Source organism: Pleuronectes platessa, chromosome 16 (assembly GCF_947347685.1).
Source record: "Pleuronectes platessa chromosome 16, fPlePla1.1, whole genome shotgun sequence".
In the NCBI taxonomy this organism is placed as follows: Eukaryota; Metazoa; Chordata; class Actinopteri; order Pleuronectiformes; family Pleuronectidae; genus Pleuronectes; species Pleuronectes platessa.
In genome coordinates, this window is record NC_070641.1 from 1694186 (window position 1) to 1713018 (window position 18833).

General features: G+C 40.8%; 1 protein-coding gene across 1 annotated transcript in view; it reads right to left on the reverse strand.

The window, feature by feature from the left end:
- Positions 1 to 18833, reverse strand: part of smg1 (SMG1 nonsense mediated mRNA decay associated PI3K related kinase) — a 105114-nt gene that overhangs the window by 19891 nt on the left and 66390 nt on the right. Inside the window, 9 exon segments of the mRNA XM_053444066.1 lie at positions 612 to 784; positions 1676 to 1869; positions 2500 to 2718; positions 3303 to 3412; positions 4470 to 4608; positions 4781 to 5026; positions 5231 to 5460; positions 16425 to 16479; positions 16481 to 16672. Of these exon segments, the coding sequence (XP_053300041.1) occupies positions 612 to 784; positions 1676 to 1869; positions 2500 to 2718; positions 3303 to 3412; positions 4470 to 4608; positions 4781 to 5026; positions 5231 to 5460; positions 16425 to 16479; positions 16481 to 16672 (1558 nt within the window).

Below are 18833 nucleotides of genomic sequence, written 5' to 3' on the forward strand. Positions count from 1 at the left end.
TAGAGCGGCTTCTGTGTCCGGTCCGCGGCCCAACTATTGGGAACCTACGCTTGATGATCGTGGATGATCTTTTTTGCTTCAGCTTACTCTTCAGGTGAGTCCATGCTTTGACTGTGCGAAGCCACCTTACTTGTGATGCTTAAGTAATCAATGAAGTCTATTACGTCGACGCATCGCCCCAGCCCTAACCTCGACCTTTGCCCATCAAATTCTAATCAAGTCATCCTTTTGTGCAAGTGAATTATGCCAGATGTAATAAAATTACCAACAGGCAGTCCTGATATATCACATTCACAGGAATCTGAGGTCACCATGAACTTTGACCTTAAAATCTGTGCATCTCTTAGTCATAGAGAATGTTTGTACCAAATATGGCGTTCTACAAGAATGGGACAGACAGATGAACAACCCGAAAACATAATACATCTAGCCACTGGCTGTTGCCAGCGCAGTTGCATACAAAATTGGCAGTAACAAAGTTTTACATAAAACCAAAGCAAGTTCAAAAGTATATCTATATATTATTTTTTTTTTTTTTTTTTAAAAGTGTTTTTTTTTTTTAATCTAGTTCATTCACTCATTCTGCTTGCTGTTTTTGCAGTGGGCCTCACCGAGATCTATGGGACTGCTGATGTCCTGCAGCAGGCTGGCTAGTTGGGTGGCCTCTAGGTTGTTGAATGCTGCTTGGTAATGTGAGATCCACTGGTCCAGGTCGGCCAGCTTGCTCTGAATGGCCTCCTGCACAGTCCGCTGCCTTGACTGCAGCTGATTGTGTTCAGAATATCTATGACAAGGAGATTTGTTTTAACAGGTCTTCAGAATGTTTTGATACAGCCTCACCTTGCATATACAGTAAAGACAGGAAATCTAAACCTCAAAAACAGGACAGTAAAATGATACTTATTACGATATAACTTTCTTAAATTTCAATATAATAGCTCAATACACATTTGGATCTAAAATCATTGAACCGAATACACATTGAGAGGTCAAACAATTGTTTTGAACAGTCTACTTAAGACTTTTTATTTTGTTTTGCTGTTTAGCAAATGTTTTAACTAAATTTGGTTTCTTTCATTTTCAGCCTTAAAGAAATACAGTGACATTTATCATAATAATTTTCCAACATTGACCAATATGAACATTGGCCCTAACGCACAGTCTTACTCCAAAACTTCAATAACAGCTCAAATTGTTGGAAAATGTTTCCTACAACATAACTGGTTTTCTTAACAAAACAACTAGTATTATGAGTTTTCCATTACATATTTCACATTTGAAAGTTTTAACAAAATAAGAACAGCAGAGTCATGACAAAGTTGCTTTCAATTCAATTCAATCAAGCCACACTAAATTGCCTAATTGTCTTCATCAAGATCCATGGATTCTTATGGGACTGTCAAAAAATTTTACAATACAAAAAAGTAAAAGATGAATTATGTCGTCCTGCCACATACTTAGTAACTATACTTAAAATACATCTCTGAGAATCTGGACAACAAAGCTGCTGCCGTTGCATTGTCTTAACAATTTTGAAGGTTTACCGAGCAGTGACACTTACTGATCACTACAAATGTGTTAACGTAGACATCTTATTCTTTGCCTAAAATGAAATCTAATTGCCCCATGATCAACATGTGGCTTTGGTGTAAACAAGTGTTGTGCTTTCTCAGACCTTTTCTCTAGGGTGAGGATGAGATGGTCCGGATGGTTCTCTGCTCCCTCAAGGAAGGCAATCTCCTCCTGCAGTTTAGTTTGTAGTTTTTCCCCCTGGCAGAGCAGCTCCTGCAGGACCAAATACTCCTCTACAGCTTCTTCCACTTGTGGCAGCACTGCCAGCATCTCGTCCCGATTCTTAAACCAGTTGACCTGTTCACAGTCCACACAGTGAACTAATCACACACATAATATTTGCTTTGCTTGTGAATCCATTATAAATGGCATCCATTTATTTATTTGATCAGCTTTTCCAGTCTGATCAGTGTCATTGAGGCACACTTTCATACTGCGCTTTTTTCTATCCCACACCATTCATACTCTGCCAGTACAGCTGTCTAGGGTGAATCTGGGGTCCAGTGTCTTGCACCTGAACACTTTAGAATGCAGACTAGCAGAGCTGGGGATGTATTCACCAACTGATTTGTTTAAATTAGTTTAATACAACTCTGGTTCTTCTTGCTAAAGTAGCTGGATGTTTAATTTCCTTTGGTTTGCCAATAATCCTGTCCCAACGGCATTCCTATTTTCTCCTCTACACTAATACTCTAATCTAATAGTCTAATCAGACTGAGATCATTAATCTGATCATTCATTCTATTAGAGAAAACGAAAATGCATTGCTTAGACACATGTTGACTAATTTAACTTAACTAAATTTGGGAGAAATAAACAAGATGGTATAAAACCTTAAGAATTAACATTGCAAATATTCAACTTTTACTTCGTGATTGAAATGTAAAAGAAATACATGGCTGAGTCTCCTCTATTCCTGGATCTTACCTTAATCTCAGCCACCCTTGAGGAGAAGAGAGAGCGTGTGATGTCTCGCTCCATCTCCCTCTTACTTTGCTTGCTGTCAGCCTGTTGGCCTCCTCCTCCATAAACTGCACCAGCAAAGCCTACTTCACCCCCAGCCGTCCAGTCTACAAGAGGATCATAGACGAAGGCCTCCAGCAGGGTCAGTAGGGTCTCTCTGCCACGACGCATCATTTGAACCACCTGAAATAACATCTCATTTCAGCACTTATTCAACTGTTGCAACTATCAGACACAGCTGACATGTTTATTCAAGATCAAAACCATGTCCTGCACTAGGGTTTGGCAGGACTTTTCCAATTGATCACGGTCAGCCCAATTGCCATACCATGTGTGCATGGCACATGACAGTATAAGCAAATGCAATAAAGGAAAATTATCGGAGCATTATGTGTAATGTTTTGTTCCATTTAGGTACAAATGAAACGTACATAATTATAGGACAAGTCTAAGGGCCTGTTCAGACCTGGTATTATAATCCATCCTGAGTTAAAAGCTTTCAATTTATCAGGTTATTCCTGGTATATAAATGGGTCGGGGAATTCTCGAGGAGGAATACCATTATTTTAGCAAAATACAATGACAAATTGCGGCAAAAAAAATCAGGGAGATAAAAACCTATAAAAAGGACTCAGCCAATGTTATATTCGTCCTACAGACTATCCCTATCCTGCACAATAATTGCCTTGAAGTTATTCCTTGTCATCTATTGCAAATCAAGTAAAGCTAGGTGGTGGCTTATATTTGTTGTATGATATGAGAGTAACCTGTTCACAGGACAGCCTGAAGATACCCTCCACCCCAGTAACTCCCAAGGCAGTCTCAATGTTGTGGGTCATCCGAAATGGGACCTTCTCTGGCACCCGCAGGCTCTTTCCTAGTGACACAAAAGCACAAACTTGACACCGTACTAATCTATTAACCAGTTAAGGTAGTTTATATTGTCCACGAGATATCGAGATGTCAGACATAACCCACACACATCAGAACAATACATGAAATTAAAGCTTGGTGATATGGAAGAAAATCTTATCACAATATTCACACGACATATAAATCAAATATAAGATATAAGTCAAATAACCAGAAAATAACTTTTTTGCACACATGAAACTATGTGTTTATGTACAATGTTCTTCTAAAGTACAAACATTTCTTATGCACAATACATATTTAACTTGCTCGTACAATCATCCTGTGCCACTGCACTTTACTTATATTTCATACAACCACTGAAGTGAAAAGGTGTATATAATGTACATACAGCATTTCTTTTAAATTAAATGATTTATATTACTTTATTCTCTTGTCTACCTAATTCTGGCATGCCTGCTGTTGTAACAACCGAAATTTCCTTGCTTGTGGATCTTTAAAGTTTTATCTTATCTTAATTTAAATCAGCACCACTGCACTGAGGCACATTACTCCACTGATCTTCTCTAATCCTCACTCTTATAACTGATCATTATAAAAGCATCTGGAATGCATCTTTATACTCCTGGATAAACAGGGCGTCGCTTCTGGTGAAACAAAGAAGGTAAACACTGCGATAATTGAAATCTGCGGGAGAAACTTCTATCTGAAGGAGTGTCTGAGTTTGTGTGTTTGTCCCTGCTCGTCTCTGTCCCTCTTCAAACATAATAATGATAATCAAATAGGGTTTTAAAAATCTAGCCCTTTATTCTAAAATTGTTATTCTAAATTATTATTTATAATTAGTCAGTGGTGGAAACCCACTGAAACTATGAATGAACTATGAAACAGTGCAGCTAACACAGATATATTAAGCATGCTGTGTGTTCCATTTAATCAACACTCACTCAAGGCAAATACTGCATATATTCTACTCAGCAAGTAAGACATGAATGACACAGTAGCTCTTTTATAGGCGTGTCTATAATTTGTGGTTTCCTTGTCATTTATTAGTAACTGACCTTTTTCAAAGCATACATTGTAGTCAATGTGGACCACCTCTCCAGTGGTCATGTCAATCAACACATTGTCAAGGTGACGGTCACCAAGGCCAATGATGTATCCTACCATTGACATGACAGCAGTAGATCTGGCATAGGACTGCAGGATAAAGAAAAGGATAATCAATCAAACAGAAAACTGTTGATTTCAGCCTTAAACACGTCTCTGAACTATCCATCCCACTGATAAATTAAATGAAAAGATGAGAAGTATTTTTTAATTCCCCTCACATGTCATAGGTTTTAAAATGATAACGGACAATCATGGTTACCTGAGTGATCCTCCACCACTCACTGGGTGTGGTGCAGGAACACCACAACTCCTTGGCCAGCAAGTTTGAGGGTGTAGCCTCCATAAACTCTTTCAGCACCTCCTTCATGACGCTAAGAGGCCAGTCTCGTCGTGTCACATCTAGACTGAGCCCCACTGCCTTCAGTGCTGGCCCAATGCGGCTGTAGTACAGCTCACTGGGTCGGGGAACCGGAGGCACTGGCTGCTGCTGAAATGAGTCATGGGTCTAGACAAAGAAAGAAAATTTGTCCAGTTAGCTTCAACAAAAACGCACTTAAATTGAAATGGAGCATTTTACCATAATGTGGGGTTGTCACAGTGGAAGTGGTGGGAAGATGGCCTAGTGTGGTTTCACTTAAAAAAATTCTAGCTGTTTACATTGCCCAGCATGCATCTACTTGTTACATTATAGCACATGGAAGAATGTAACCTTCTGAGCTTGCAGCACGGCCTCCCTCTGCTGCCAGCGCTTGTAGAGGCCAAAGAGTGGTGTGGCTCCATCCACCCACTGGATTAGTCCTGATCGGGTTCCAAGGGGGGTGACGGAGTAGTGGCGGGCATGGAAGTGCGGCTGCTCCTGCTGGTTGATCTTGGTAAACATGGTGTTGACAATCGACAAGAACTGCATGATGCGCTCATCCAAATGCAAATCCTCCAAACCTAAGACAAACAAGATTCTAATCACTACTTTAATACTACTGACTCATTGATTTGTTAGTACATATGGTATCAAATATTCATAAAGTGATCAATATTGAACTTTGGTTACTGTTAATTAACGATTGTTGCTATAATTGTTATTGCTTTATAGGACACTTCTATACTAATGCAACTACTAGTAGTATTACCAATAATAATTAATGGGTGAACTCTGCAAATACGATCTTCACATTTGGCTATCAATTGCACTGACCACTGTCAAACCACAGATTACACCGTCTAGCAGCAAAACAATAATCTGCATAGAGATCAGAGAGATGTGATTCATCATCAGCAAAAGAGGTCCCATCGATTATACAAATAAGTTGCACAAATAGTGACTTTGTAAAGAGTAAAGAGTTCTGAATTAAAGATATTAGTCAGAACCTCTTTAGTAGGGTTACTGAACAGTAATAGTATGTATTTAATGATATTTTGCCCCCCGAAGTCAAACCTGGGCAGCATTTCAAATAGATACAACCAATTTACACTGTTGAAAGACTTCCATGTATCCTGGGATAGAATCGCTGCATCTATACTTGACCTTTTCCTGTATAAAGTATTGTGCACTCTTCTCAAATTGTGAACAACTTGTCTTTACTGCACAACCAAGTTGAAGTTGCTTAAATTTATCTAAATTTAAGGTACATTAAATCACTGGTTGCCAACCTTCGATCGAGATCGACAGTCGTCGCTTTCGATACCCACTCTGGACTCACTGGCTGTTGTTGCGCCGTTGTTCACACTGGCAGTGTGTGGAGCGGGGAGCTGCTGGTTTATCTACTGCATTTCCTTCATTACTAGTCGGATTACGTACTAAACTAAACGGACACTACCGTACGAAGATGTGCATCTGTCGATAACAATCAAAGCCCCGTTAGAACAAATGAATGGATTCAGAATGTAAAACGCTGGAGTGCTTATACTTTGAAACGGGTTCTGGAAGTGTTGGAAATACATACGTTTGTGACATAGGCTGATAAACATTGTGGTTCACGTCAGAATAAACAGAGAAATAGATCTTTCAATAGAGTTTTAATGTTTATCTGATGAATATATGTCACAAACAAATGGTTGCATCACTTTCTGTATGCGTTTAAAAATAAAAGTACTCCTGCGGTTCTGCTGACAGAATCCATTCTTTTGTTTAAGTACACAGGACTACTTTTATACAAGGAACATATTTATGGCCATATACAAGGCAAAGCCTATATGTAAAAATATTGTGCTGCAGTAGCAGCTCCTCTACAAAACTTATTGTTGAATTGAGAAGCTACATATTGTTCACTGAACAGATGCTGTAAATATATAGATACTGTTGTGAATATTGTGCATTGAATTAATAAAGTTGCACAACTGCCTTTCTTTGTTTATATTTATGCTCGTACATTGAGCATTTAACAGAAATTGCGCAAATTATAAAGATTACCCTCTTAAGTGGGTTTTTTGGAAGATATTCAGGTGGTAGATCTCGGTTTGCACGTTTGAACACTGCCTTAAATTATGTTTGAACTAGATGGTATGGTGTTGTATTAATGACTAGTCAGAATTAAATTGTCTATATTGGAAACTGGAATGAAAGATTATAGTATACTAATTCTACTGAATTGTAGATTTCTATAATGAAATAACCAAAGTAGTTTGAATCTTACTATGTAATAACATGTTGAAAATGTTTGAGTAGTTAACAGTATCAAAGATATTGCTTTGAATATATTGAAGTATATTATATAAATCCTATATAAAAATTCATACCCATCAGAAAGTATGACTAGTCACAATGCCGTTGTTGATATCTGTTAATTGTGGATAATCTCGCTTAACACACATTAAAAAAATGTTTAAACTACTTGTCCTTGTGAATGCGCCTGATGCAGAGGGCTGTCTTTGTCACATATAGAAGACCGACTGCACTGAGCTGAATTCATGTCTGTATTCACACTAAAGTCTTCCAGCAGGTTGTTTTGGTGCTTTAGAACATAACCGCTGTAAAACAATTAGAGAATTACATTTACAGTGCCTTGCATAAGTATTCACCCCCTTTGGACTTTTCTACATTTTGTCATGGTATAACCACAGATTAAAATTTATTTCATCGTGAGTTTATGTAATGGACCAACACAAAATAGTGCATCATTTGGAAGTGGGGGGAAATATTACATGGATTTCACAATTATTTACAAATAAAAATCTGAAAAGTGTTGAGTGCATATGTATTCACCCCCTTTACTGTGAAACCCCTAACAAAGATCTGGTGCGACCAATTGCATTCACAAGTCACATTTGCAAGTCACATAATTAGTAAATAGGGTCCACCTGTCTGCAATTTAATCTCAGTATAAATACACCTGTTCTGTGACGGACTCAGAGTTTGTTGGAGATCATTACTGAACAAACAGCATCATGAAGACCAAGGAGCTTACCAAACAGGTCAGGGATAAAGTTGTGGAGAAATATGAAGCAGGGTTAGGTTATAAAAAAATATCCAGAGCTTTGAACATCTCTCTGAGCACCATAAAATCCATCATAAGAAAATGGAAAGAATATGGCACAACCGCAAACCTACCAAGAGGAGGCCGTCCACCCAAACTGAAGAGTCGGACAAGGAGAAAATTAATCAGAAGCAACCAGGAGGCCCATGGTTACTCTGGAGGAGTTGCAGAGATCCACAGCTGAGGTGGGAGAATCTGTCCACAGGACAACTATTAGTTGTCTACTCCACAAATCTGTCCTTTATGGAAGAGTGGAAAGAAGAAAGCCATTGTTGAAAGGGATCCATTAAAAAACCCGTTTGGAGTTTGCCAGAAGCCATGTGGGAGACACAGCAAACATGTGGAAGAAGGTGCTCTGGTCAGATGAGACCAAAATTGAACTTTTTGGCCTCAATGCAAAACGCTATGTGTGGCGAAAACCCAACACTGCCCATCACCCTGAGCACACCATCCCAACAGTGAAACATGGTGGTGGGGGCATCATGCTGTGGGGATGCTTCTCTTCAGCAGGTACAGGGAAACTGGTCAGAATAGAGGGAAAGATGGATGGAGCCAAATACAGGGAAATCCTTGAAGAAAATCTGATGCAGTCTGCAAAAGACTTGAGACTGGGGCGGAGGTTCATCTTCCAGCAGGACAATGACCCTAAACATACAGCCAGAGCTACAAAGGAATGGTTTGGATTAAAGAATGTTAATGTCTTAAAATGGCCCAGTCAAAGCCCAGACCTCAATCCAATAGAGAATCTATGGCAAGACTTGAAGATTGCGGTTCACAGACGGTCTCCATCCAATCTGACTGAGCTTCATCTTTTTTGCCAAGAAGAATGGACAAACCTTTCCATCTCTAGATGTGCAAAGCTGGTAGATACATACCCCAAAAGACTTGCAGCTGTAATTGCAGCGAAAGGGGGTTCTACCAAGTATTGACACAGGGGTGTGAATACTTATGCACCCAACAGATGTCAACTTTTTTGTTCTCATTATTGTTTGTGTCACAATAACATTTATTTTGCACCTCCAAAGTACTATGCATGTTTTGTTGATCAAACGGGAAAAAGTTTATTTAAGTCTATTTGAATTCCAGTTAGTAACAGTACATAATGGGAATAAGTCCAAGGGGGGTGAATACTTATGCAAGGCACTGTAGTTTCACTGTTTCGTGTTCGGCGTAAGTTGATTAGTTGTTGCAGCCCTGCTGCACATGGATCCTTTTTCATCAAATGATACAATCGGTAAGATAAACCTGAACTCCTTTTTATCAAGAAAGTTATTCCAAAAGTATCATAGACTTTCACTGTTATTGCACATTTGTATTTTATTACCAAAATAAGGTTGAGATGAGACGAGACGAAAATGTTGGTGGTTGACTAAGTCACAAAAAATGTTTTAAACATCATCGAATCAGGCCGTCATGAAGTATCAGGAGCGGGCGAGTGAGTGTGTGTGTCTGTGTGTCCAAGATAGCGCACCGGTCCCGAGGCTCCGCCCCCCGCCCCGCTCACTCGATCAGAGACACACGATCAGAGCTCTTTCACGTGAAGAAGCCGGTCAGTGACTGACTGGCTGCTTCTTAACAGTGGAAACAGTGGAAACAGTGGAAACACAGAGTTTCTCTGGTCTCAGCTGCTCAGAGATCAGCGCAGCAGCTTCTTGATAAGGGCAGAAGCTGCATGTGGTTTCTACCGAGCTACAGTTTCTGTGTTAGCCTCCAGTCTGACCTGCTCTCACTTTTTGTTTTCACATTTAAAACTAAATATACATTTCTAAGCTATTAGGCTGCAGCTATATGTTTTTATTAATTTCAAAATAGGGTACTTCTTATTTCATACATTTCCCACAAATACGGGGAGGACTCAAATAGCCCTACAAAGTTCTGTGTTTAATTTATTTCAAAGTAGGCATACACTTGCCTGTGTATTTTCTTCTCTTCATAAGTGTTCGGTGTTTTCCTTTGTTGTAACAGGTACAAATAGCAATAAAATGTCAAGAGTTTTCTTTATTGTCATTCTATAATTTCGTAAATGCAACAAACTATAGTATAACTTTATATTAAACTTTGCCATACTTACCATACCCGAATGTGGTCTGAGTAACTGGATAGCAAGATGCATTGAGGATACATTTAGGTGCATTCAGAACAATACTCCGCAGGAAGGAACGGGTTCTATCACTTACGGCGGGTTCACACTGGACGTGGAAGCACCGCGCCAGTCTCAAACGCGCAGCCGACTGGCTGTTCACACCGGACGTGCATTTCTCCGCGCCTGTCAGCCCGCGATTCTACTTTCTCCGCTTGTTTTTGTATGTAAACCATTCAATGTAGGGGTTAGGGGGTAAATGATGACGTCTTCATAGTTCCCTCTGCTTGTAGCCTGACGTCATTACGGTAAGCGTGCTGCGTCATTTCCTGTGTTCTTGCTGCTGGCGGTGGTCGCTCTCTGTATTAGCTCCTCCGCTAAACACAGCTGTTTCTCTATAGCACTACGGCTAAAATCACCGGTCTGTAGTTAAACACCCACACATAACAACCCATACTCTATCTTGCTTAGTGATTCTGTGTTCTGTTTGAGCTCACCTTCGTAGCTCTATAGCAGCGGTGTCTTCTCTCTCTCCCTGTTGCTCCACTGCTCTCTCTTGCTCCGAGTGTCTCCCTTAACAATAGAGGTACTTGTAATAAATGTAGTGTGTTGGTAGCGATGGAGGCGAGGCTTAGCGACTTAGAAACTCGGCTCCGCAGCTTAGAAACTCCGTTAGCTGTAGTTAGCCGGCTACCGCTAGCCGCGGAGCCACCTAGCTTAGCACGTAGCTTAGCCATAACTAGCAGCCCCCTGACTAGTCCCGTGCAGCAAGGAGCCCAGGGCCTCTGGGTGACGGTCCGGAAGGGGCATAGTGCTAGTCTTTAAAAGCCCACGATTAAAGAGCCACCAGCTCACGTTTCAAACAGATTTTCTTCACTCAGCGAGGCACCCACTGATAAACAAACTCTGATTATTGGCGACTCGGTTCTGAGAAACGTCAGGTTAGCGACACCAGCGACCATAGTTAATAGTATCCCAGGGGCCAGAGCCGGCGACATCGCATCTAAACTAAAGCTGCTGGCTAAAACTACACGTAAATACAATAAAATCGTAATTCAAGTCGGCAGCAATGACTGCCGGATTCGCATGTCGGAGGTCACTAAAGTGAATGTAGAGTCGTTGTGTGCTTTCGCAAAAACGATGTCAGACACAGTAGTTTTCTCTGCCCCTCTCCCTAATACAACAGGTGATGACATGTTTAGCCGCATGTTGTCTTTTAACCGCTGGCTGTTGAAGTGATGTCCTGTAAACAGCGTGGGCTTTGTAGATAATTGGCTAACTTTTTTGAGAAAACCTGGTCTTGTTATGAGAGACGGCGTTCATCCCACTTGGGATGGAGCAGCTCTCTTATCTAGGAATATTACTAAGTCTATAACATGACAACCCATAGTTGGGACCAGGAAGCAGAGCTGCAGTGCTAAACACTTCTCTGCGCTCCCTCTGGATCAGTCACAAAACCCCATAGAGATTGTGTCTGTCCACCGTCCGATTAAATTATTGAAATTAAACAATAACAGAGCGAGAACTCCACACAATAATCTAATACAAGTTAAAACAACACAGGGAACTAAGAATTTTAAATGTGGTCTTTTAAACATTAGATCACTGTCATCAAAAGCTATTTTAGTTAATGAAATAGTCTCCGATTACAACATAGATTTATTATCCCTCACTGAGAAGTGGCTGCATCCTGATGAATATGTCAGTCTAAATGAATCTGGTTCTTAGTTTTCCACGCCAATCCAGGAAACACCAACAGCCAATCATATTTGCTGTAGTTTACCGTGCTCCCAGGGCTTATACTGAATTTTTAACAGAATTCCCTGAGTTTTTTATCAAACTTAGTCCTAAAGACCGATAAAATTATTATTGTTGGTGACTTTAATATACATGTTGACAATAAGAAAGATTGCCTTAGCGTAGCATTTATTTCGATACTAGACTCAATTGGTTTCAGTCAGTGTGTACACGAACCTACTCATTGTTGTAACCACACACTTGACCTTATATTATCGTACGGTGTCGGTACTGAAGATTTAACAGTACTTCCGCGCAATCCAGCTCTATCAGACCATAATTTAATAACCTTCGATTTTTCAATAACTGAATATATGCCACTAATAAACTAATTTTCTAGATGTCTACCTGATAGTGCTGTAGCTAAATTTAAGGAAATAATTCCAATTACATTTAAACCCGTATTATCCGTAGATATAAAGAACAAATTCTTTAAAAACCCGAGGGCCATTGAGATCGACCACCTTGTCGATAGCTCTGCAGACTCATTACGATTAACATTAGATTCAATAGCTCCTCTAAAAAAGAAAAATGTCAAACATAGTAAATTAGCTCCGTGGTATAATTCCCAGACAAATGAGTTAAAACAATTATCAAGAAAACTAGAAAGAAAGTGGCGCTCCAGCAACCATGTTGAAAACCTCAGACTGGAAGAATAGTGTTAAGAATATAAAAAGGCTCTCCACAAAGCAAGAGCCGCCTACTATTCAAAACTAATAGAAGTAAATAAAAACAACCCCAGGTTTCTCTTCAGCACTGTAGCCAGGCTGACAGAGAGTCACACCTCCACCGAACCCAGTATTCCTCGATCCCTGAATAGCAATATCTTTATGACCTTTTTTAATGATAAAATTCAAACTATTAGAAATAAAATCAACCATCTCCTGCCCTCAATTGGCACTAATACCCTCCCAACAACAGAGATCTCAGAAACGGCTGAGAATCCTACCCATTACTTAGACAGCTTCTCTCTGATCACCTGTGATCAGTTTACCAAAATAATCTCAGGTTCTAAACCAACAACCTGTATCTTAGATCCCATTCCTACAAAATTACTTGAAGAAATTCTGCCCCTAATTGATAGTTCGTTACTTAACATAATCAATCTGTCATTATCATCAGGTTATGTACAACAGTCTTTTAAAATAGCAGTAATCAAACCCCTTCTCAAAAAAAAACACCCTAGACCCAAAGGTTTTAGCTAATTACAGACCAATATCTAATCTCCCCTTCATGTCTAAAATCTTAGAAAAAGTGGTAGCCAATCAGCTGTGTGAATTTCTCCAGGAAAATAATATATATGAAGACTTTCAGTCGGGGTTTAGAGCCAATCACAGCACAGAGACAGCCTTGGCAAAAGTGCCAATAGCCTCAGATCAGGGACTTGTGTCTGTCCTCGTTCTGTTAGATCTCAGTGCAGCATTCGACACAATTGACCATCAAATTTTATTACAAAGACTCAAACAGTTAATTAACATTAATGGAACCGCCCTTAACTGGTTTAAATCATACTTTTCTGATCGCTCCCAATTCGTGCAAATTAATGATGAGTCATCTGTGCGCACCAAAGTAAACCATGGTGTTCCCCAGGGCTCTGTGCTCGGCCCAATTTTATTCTCATTATATATGCTTCCACTAGGAAACATTATCAGGACACACTCGGTAAATTTCCACTGCTATGCGGATGACAACCAGTTATACTTATCAATAAAACCAGAACAAAGTAATCAATTAACTAAACTTCGAGCATGTCTCAAGGACATAAAAACCTGGATGACCCGCAATTTTATCTTATTAAACTCAGACAAAACAGAGGTTATAATACTGGGCCCCAAACACCTTAGAGATACATTATCTAATGATATAGCTGCGCTAGACGACATTGCCCTTGCTTCCAACAAAACAGTTAGGAACTTGGGAGTGATCTTCGATCCTGATTTATCCTTTAATAGTCACTTAAAACAAATTTCTAGAACCGCCTTTTTCCACTTGCGTAATATCTCAAAAATCAGACATGTCCTCTCGCAAAAAGATGCAGAAAAACTAGTCCAAGCCTTTGTTACATCGAGACTGGACTATTGTAATTCATTATTATCAGGCTCCAGCAGTAAGTCGTTAAAGACTCTACAGCTTGTCCAAAATGCCGCAGCACGTGTCCTGACGAGAACAAAGAAAAGAGAGCACATTTCTCCAGTATTAGCATCGCTACACTGGCTTCCAGTTAAATCTAGAATAGAATTTAAAATTCTCCTCCTCACCTTCAAGGCCCTTAATAATATAGCGCCTTATTACCTTAAAGAGCTGTTAGTACCTTATAAACCCACTAGAGCACTATGCTCCCAGAATTTAGGCCTACTTGTCGTCCCTAAAGTCTCTAAAAGTAGAGTAGGAGCCAGAGCTTTTAGCCATCAAGCTCCTCTGCTGTGGAATAAACTACCACTTTCAGTTCGGGAGGCAGACACCATCTGTTCGTTTAAGAGTAGGCTCAAAACCTTCCTTTTTGATATAGCTTATAGTTAGAGCTAATTAGTGCGGCAGAACGTAACTTGTTCTATTTTATGACACATGACACAAAGAGCTTCTTTTTCCAGCTTCTCCTTCCCCTGCTCCATCCCTATCCCCCTTCCCCGGAATCCCTTTGCTTTATCACCCGCGGATCCAGGGCCTCTGTGGCCGCACCATGGATTGCGGTTTGTGGATCGCGCACCGGGGGTCGCGGTGGTGGATCCAGTGTGGTGGATTCTGTGTCGTGTGGGCTGATCGTGGTTGTGGTGGCGGACCCTGTGCCGCGTTGGCATCGGGTACGGGCATTGGACCAGGACCGCGGCGGCGGCTCGTGGTGGGTGGCGGTGGACGGTGACTGAGGACTGGAGTGGCGTTCTGGTCTGGATGGTAGATCGTGGTCCTGCTGGTTGCTGACCATGGACTGTGATTGCAGCCGGACTGCTTGGCATGTCATGTTGGGGTTGTCCTTCGGGATGCTTACCCTCATCAAATGCTGCTAGAGACTTTAATCTTTAATCTTGAAGACTTTAATCTTGATGATGTTTTCCTGCACATGGCATCTATTGCATTTCTGTCCGTCCTGGGAGAGGGATGGCTCTCTCTGAGGTTTCTACGTATTTTTACCCTGTTAAAAGGGTTTTTAGTAGTTTTTCCTTACTCTTGCTGAGGGTTAAGGACAGAGGATGTCACACCCTGTTAAAGCCCTATGAGACGAATTGTAATTTGTGAATATGGGCTATACAAATAAAAATTGATTGATTGATTGATGGGCAGATGTGGAAATTAAATAATTTTTCTTAGATAACGCCGAAACCATCGGTGAACAGCATAATTGAGTAACAGGAGGGCGGAAAGGAGGCGCCCGTTTTTTTCTGGCGCGGCGCTACCGCTGTGAACCCGGCGTTACAGGTATCAACAGCCATACTAACCTTGACTCAGGATGAAAGATCAAACATCTTCAAAAAACACATGTCTAGTTGCCTATATACACATATAGTATACAACTGATGAAGATAGTATGACCTGGATGACTGAAAATCTTCACAGATAAGCAGTTACTATGTATAGCTTATAAGGATGGGCATAATTAATCGACCATCGATTAATTGATCATTAAGAATTTCGTCGATGAAAAATTATTTCATCGAGAAATTAGCTAATTACACATTTGACCACGGGGGGCAGTGCTACTCAGTTACCTGCGACTAGCTGCGAGTTACCGTGTAGTTCCATTTCCAAAGTAAACATGAAGAGGTCACGGCGAAGTGTTGCATGGGACCATTTTGAGTTAAAAAATGACTTGGTTCACTGCCAATACTGCGAAGCTATCCCAGAGACTGGGGGAGACAAGGAGCCTGCGTTGTCTGACACGGCCGAGGGGAGCGCAAACACCGGAGCCGCGGCCAGGCTAGCCAAGTTAGCACGGAGATACCTGTGTATCACGGCGACGTCAGTCCCCTCAGAGCGGGTTTTCGGCGGCTTGACTGACGGTCACCAGGCTGCGTTCGAGTCTGAACCCAGAGCATGTTAACATGCTCATCTTTCTTGACAAAAATCCGTAGGCTGGTGCTGAAGTTGTATGTGAGTTACTGGTTACTTGTATGAAGCTTTCTCGACTCGGTACCTTGTTTGATAGTTTTGAATTACATTTGGCAAAACCTGTCAGACCTAAGTATTATATATTTGTAGTTGTTGTTTAACATTTTTTTTTTTTTTTATTTTGGAGAAAAAATAAACGAGGGTCAGTTGTGTTTAGTAGCACCGGCTTCTAGCTGTCGGCTCCGCTGCTTAAGATTAAGGCAGCGCATATTTTGTTCATCTTGTAATAAAGATCTCAATGAGGAAACAGGCTTTTTTTTCACTGCATTTTAATGTAGCTTATAAATAGTGAATTTTTTAACTTGAAAATATTAATGATTAATCGAAAATTCGTCATTAACTCTCCCGACGATCGACGAAGACAATTTAATCGAACGCCCATCCTTAATAGCTTATATTCAAATTTATGAATTAATCCAACCCATATTTATTACAGTGAGCTGGTATCTTACCTTTAAAAAGGTAAGGGTAGTTGTTTCCATCTGATCCCAGGAAGTAGAGTTTTTTTTGGCTTGGTCTTGGTGGGCAGGATGGTAATGGTGTTGCCTACGCTCTGTATGGTGACAGCATCTGATGCAGACACCTCACCCGGCAGCGCCATCTCTGTTGTGGTCATAGACAACAGGCGAGGACTGATCTCATCCAGATGAAGCAGATAACTGGATCTCTTCTGAGCACGCTGCTGAAGGCTCATCATGATCTGTCCAATACACACATCATTTGGGGTCAGCTATGCAAAATGATTGCAAGAAGGTCATATAGACATTAACCTGAACAGTAAAAGGGCTGAGAACCGACTCAAGTACTTTGATAGCACTTGGCATATTGCTCATAAACCATCAAGACTCAAAAATGCCTTTGACACTTCTAAATGCAAAAAATATAGGAACACAAAAATGTATTGAAGGGGGCCCGAGTGAAAAAAGTAGCAGTCTTACATAGATATTAAATGGTTTTGTATTTATATAGCGCTTTTCTAGGCTTGATGACCACTTAAAGTGCTTTACAGTACAGTTTTACATTCACCCATTCATACAGTGCATCTAATCGCAGCACTTTGTTATTCTATGGGGGGCCATTCAGGGTTCAGCATCTTGCCCAAGGACACTTCGGCATACATATGGGTCAGACTGGGGATAGAACCGCCGACCTTCAGGTTAGAGGACGACCACTCTACCCCTCAGCCACAGCCGCCCCTGTGTTTGTGCGTGTAAATCAAAATTTACGATGGATTCTAGACTTATGTCTAGTATTATAAAATGTTCACTAATTGCAGACTGGTTATACAAATTTTCACTTTCATGAGAGGCTCAAAGAAGATCTGTAAATTTAATTTAACTACAACACAAACAGTGCATAAAAGCAGAGGTGGGAAGTCACGAAGTACAAATACTTCATCTCTCTCTCTCTCTCTCTCTCTCTCTCTCTCTCTCTCTCTCTCTCTCTCTCTCTCTCTCTCTCTCTCTCTCTCTCTCTCTCTCTCTCTCTCTCTCTCTCTCTCTCTCTCTCTCTCTCTCTCTCTCTCTCTCTCTCTCTCTCTCTCTCTCTCTCTCCCTCTCTCTCCCTCTCTCTCCCTCTCTCTCTCCCTCCCTCTCCCTCTCTCTCTCCCTCCCTCTCCCTCCCTCTCCCTCCCCCCGGGGGACAAGCGCGAGACCGTAAGCCTCTGGTCGGGGTGCCTTTGTCGACCGGGGTCGAGCAGGCTGTATTGGTACTGATCCTTCCGCAGGTCACCTTCAGAAACCTTGTTACAAGGATGACTTCCTCTAGATAGTCAAGTTTGATCGTCTTCTCGGCGTGTACAAAGGGCAGGGACTTAATCAATGCGAGCACATTCCCCATCCATTTATTCCCTTTAGAATTATCCAGGTGCTCATGCAGGAGCTTGTTTCAGTTCAGTCTTTATTATTTTGTCTGAAATTTGGCCCACAGCAAAACTAGACTGTGTCAAGTGATATTTTCTTCTCTGTACTAGCACTGTGCAGGCTGTTAACAAAAGATGTTCTAGTGGTTATACTGTGGTTTATTAATGTTCTTAGGCAGATACAAGAGGCACTTGTTTATTCTGTTGTGTTGCTTCTTTGTTGTGCCTAGAAATTCTGAGGCACTAGTCCATTACTATTTGAACCTCAGCATCTAGGGTTTAAAATTTGTAAAATTATACAGTTTATGTTTATTTTTCTTATAATTTTTCAGTCACCTGAAATAAATCCTGACTATTCTAGGTCGAAACATCTGGTTTTTAATGAAATATCTACATAGGTGTATAGAGGCCCATTTCCAGCAACTATCACTCCAGTGTTCTAATGGTACATTGTGTTTGCTAATCGCCTTAGAAGGAGTAATGGATGATTAGAAAACCTTTGAAAACCCTTGGGCAGTTATGTGAGCACAGCTGAAAACTGTTTAGCTGGTGAGAGAAGCTATAAAACTAGCCTTCCGTTGAGCTAGTTGAGTATCTGGAGCATAACATTTGTGGGTTTGATTATAATTTCAAAACGGCCAGTAAAAGAAAACTTTCATGTGAAACTCGCCAGTTTATTCTTGTTCTTAGAAATGAAGGCTATTCCATGCGAGAAATCGCAAAGAAATTATACATTTCCTACAACGGTGTGAACTACTCCCTTCAGAGAACAGCACAAACGGGCTGTTACCAGAGAAGAAATAGAAGTGGGAGGCCCCGATGCACAACTCAGCAAGAAGACAAGTATATTAGAGTCTCTAGTTTGAGAAATAGACGCCTCACAGGTCCTCAACTGGCAGCTTCTTTAAATGGTACCCACAAAACGCCAGTGTCAACGTCTACAGTGAAGAGGCGACTCCGGGAAGCTGAAAAGACAAAAAAAAAGACAAAGCAAAAGGAC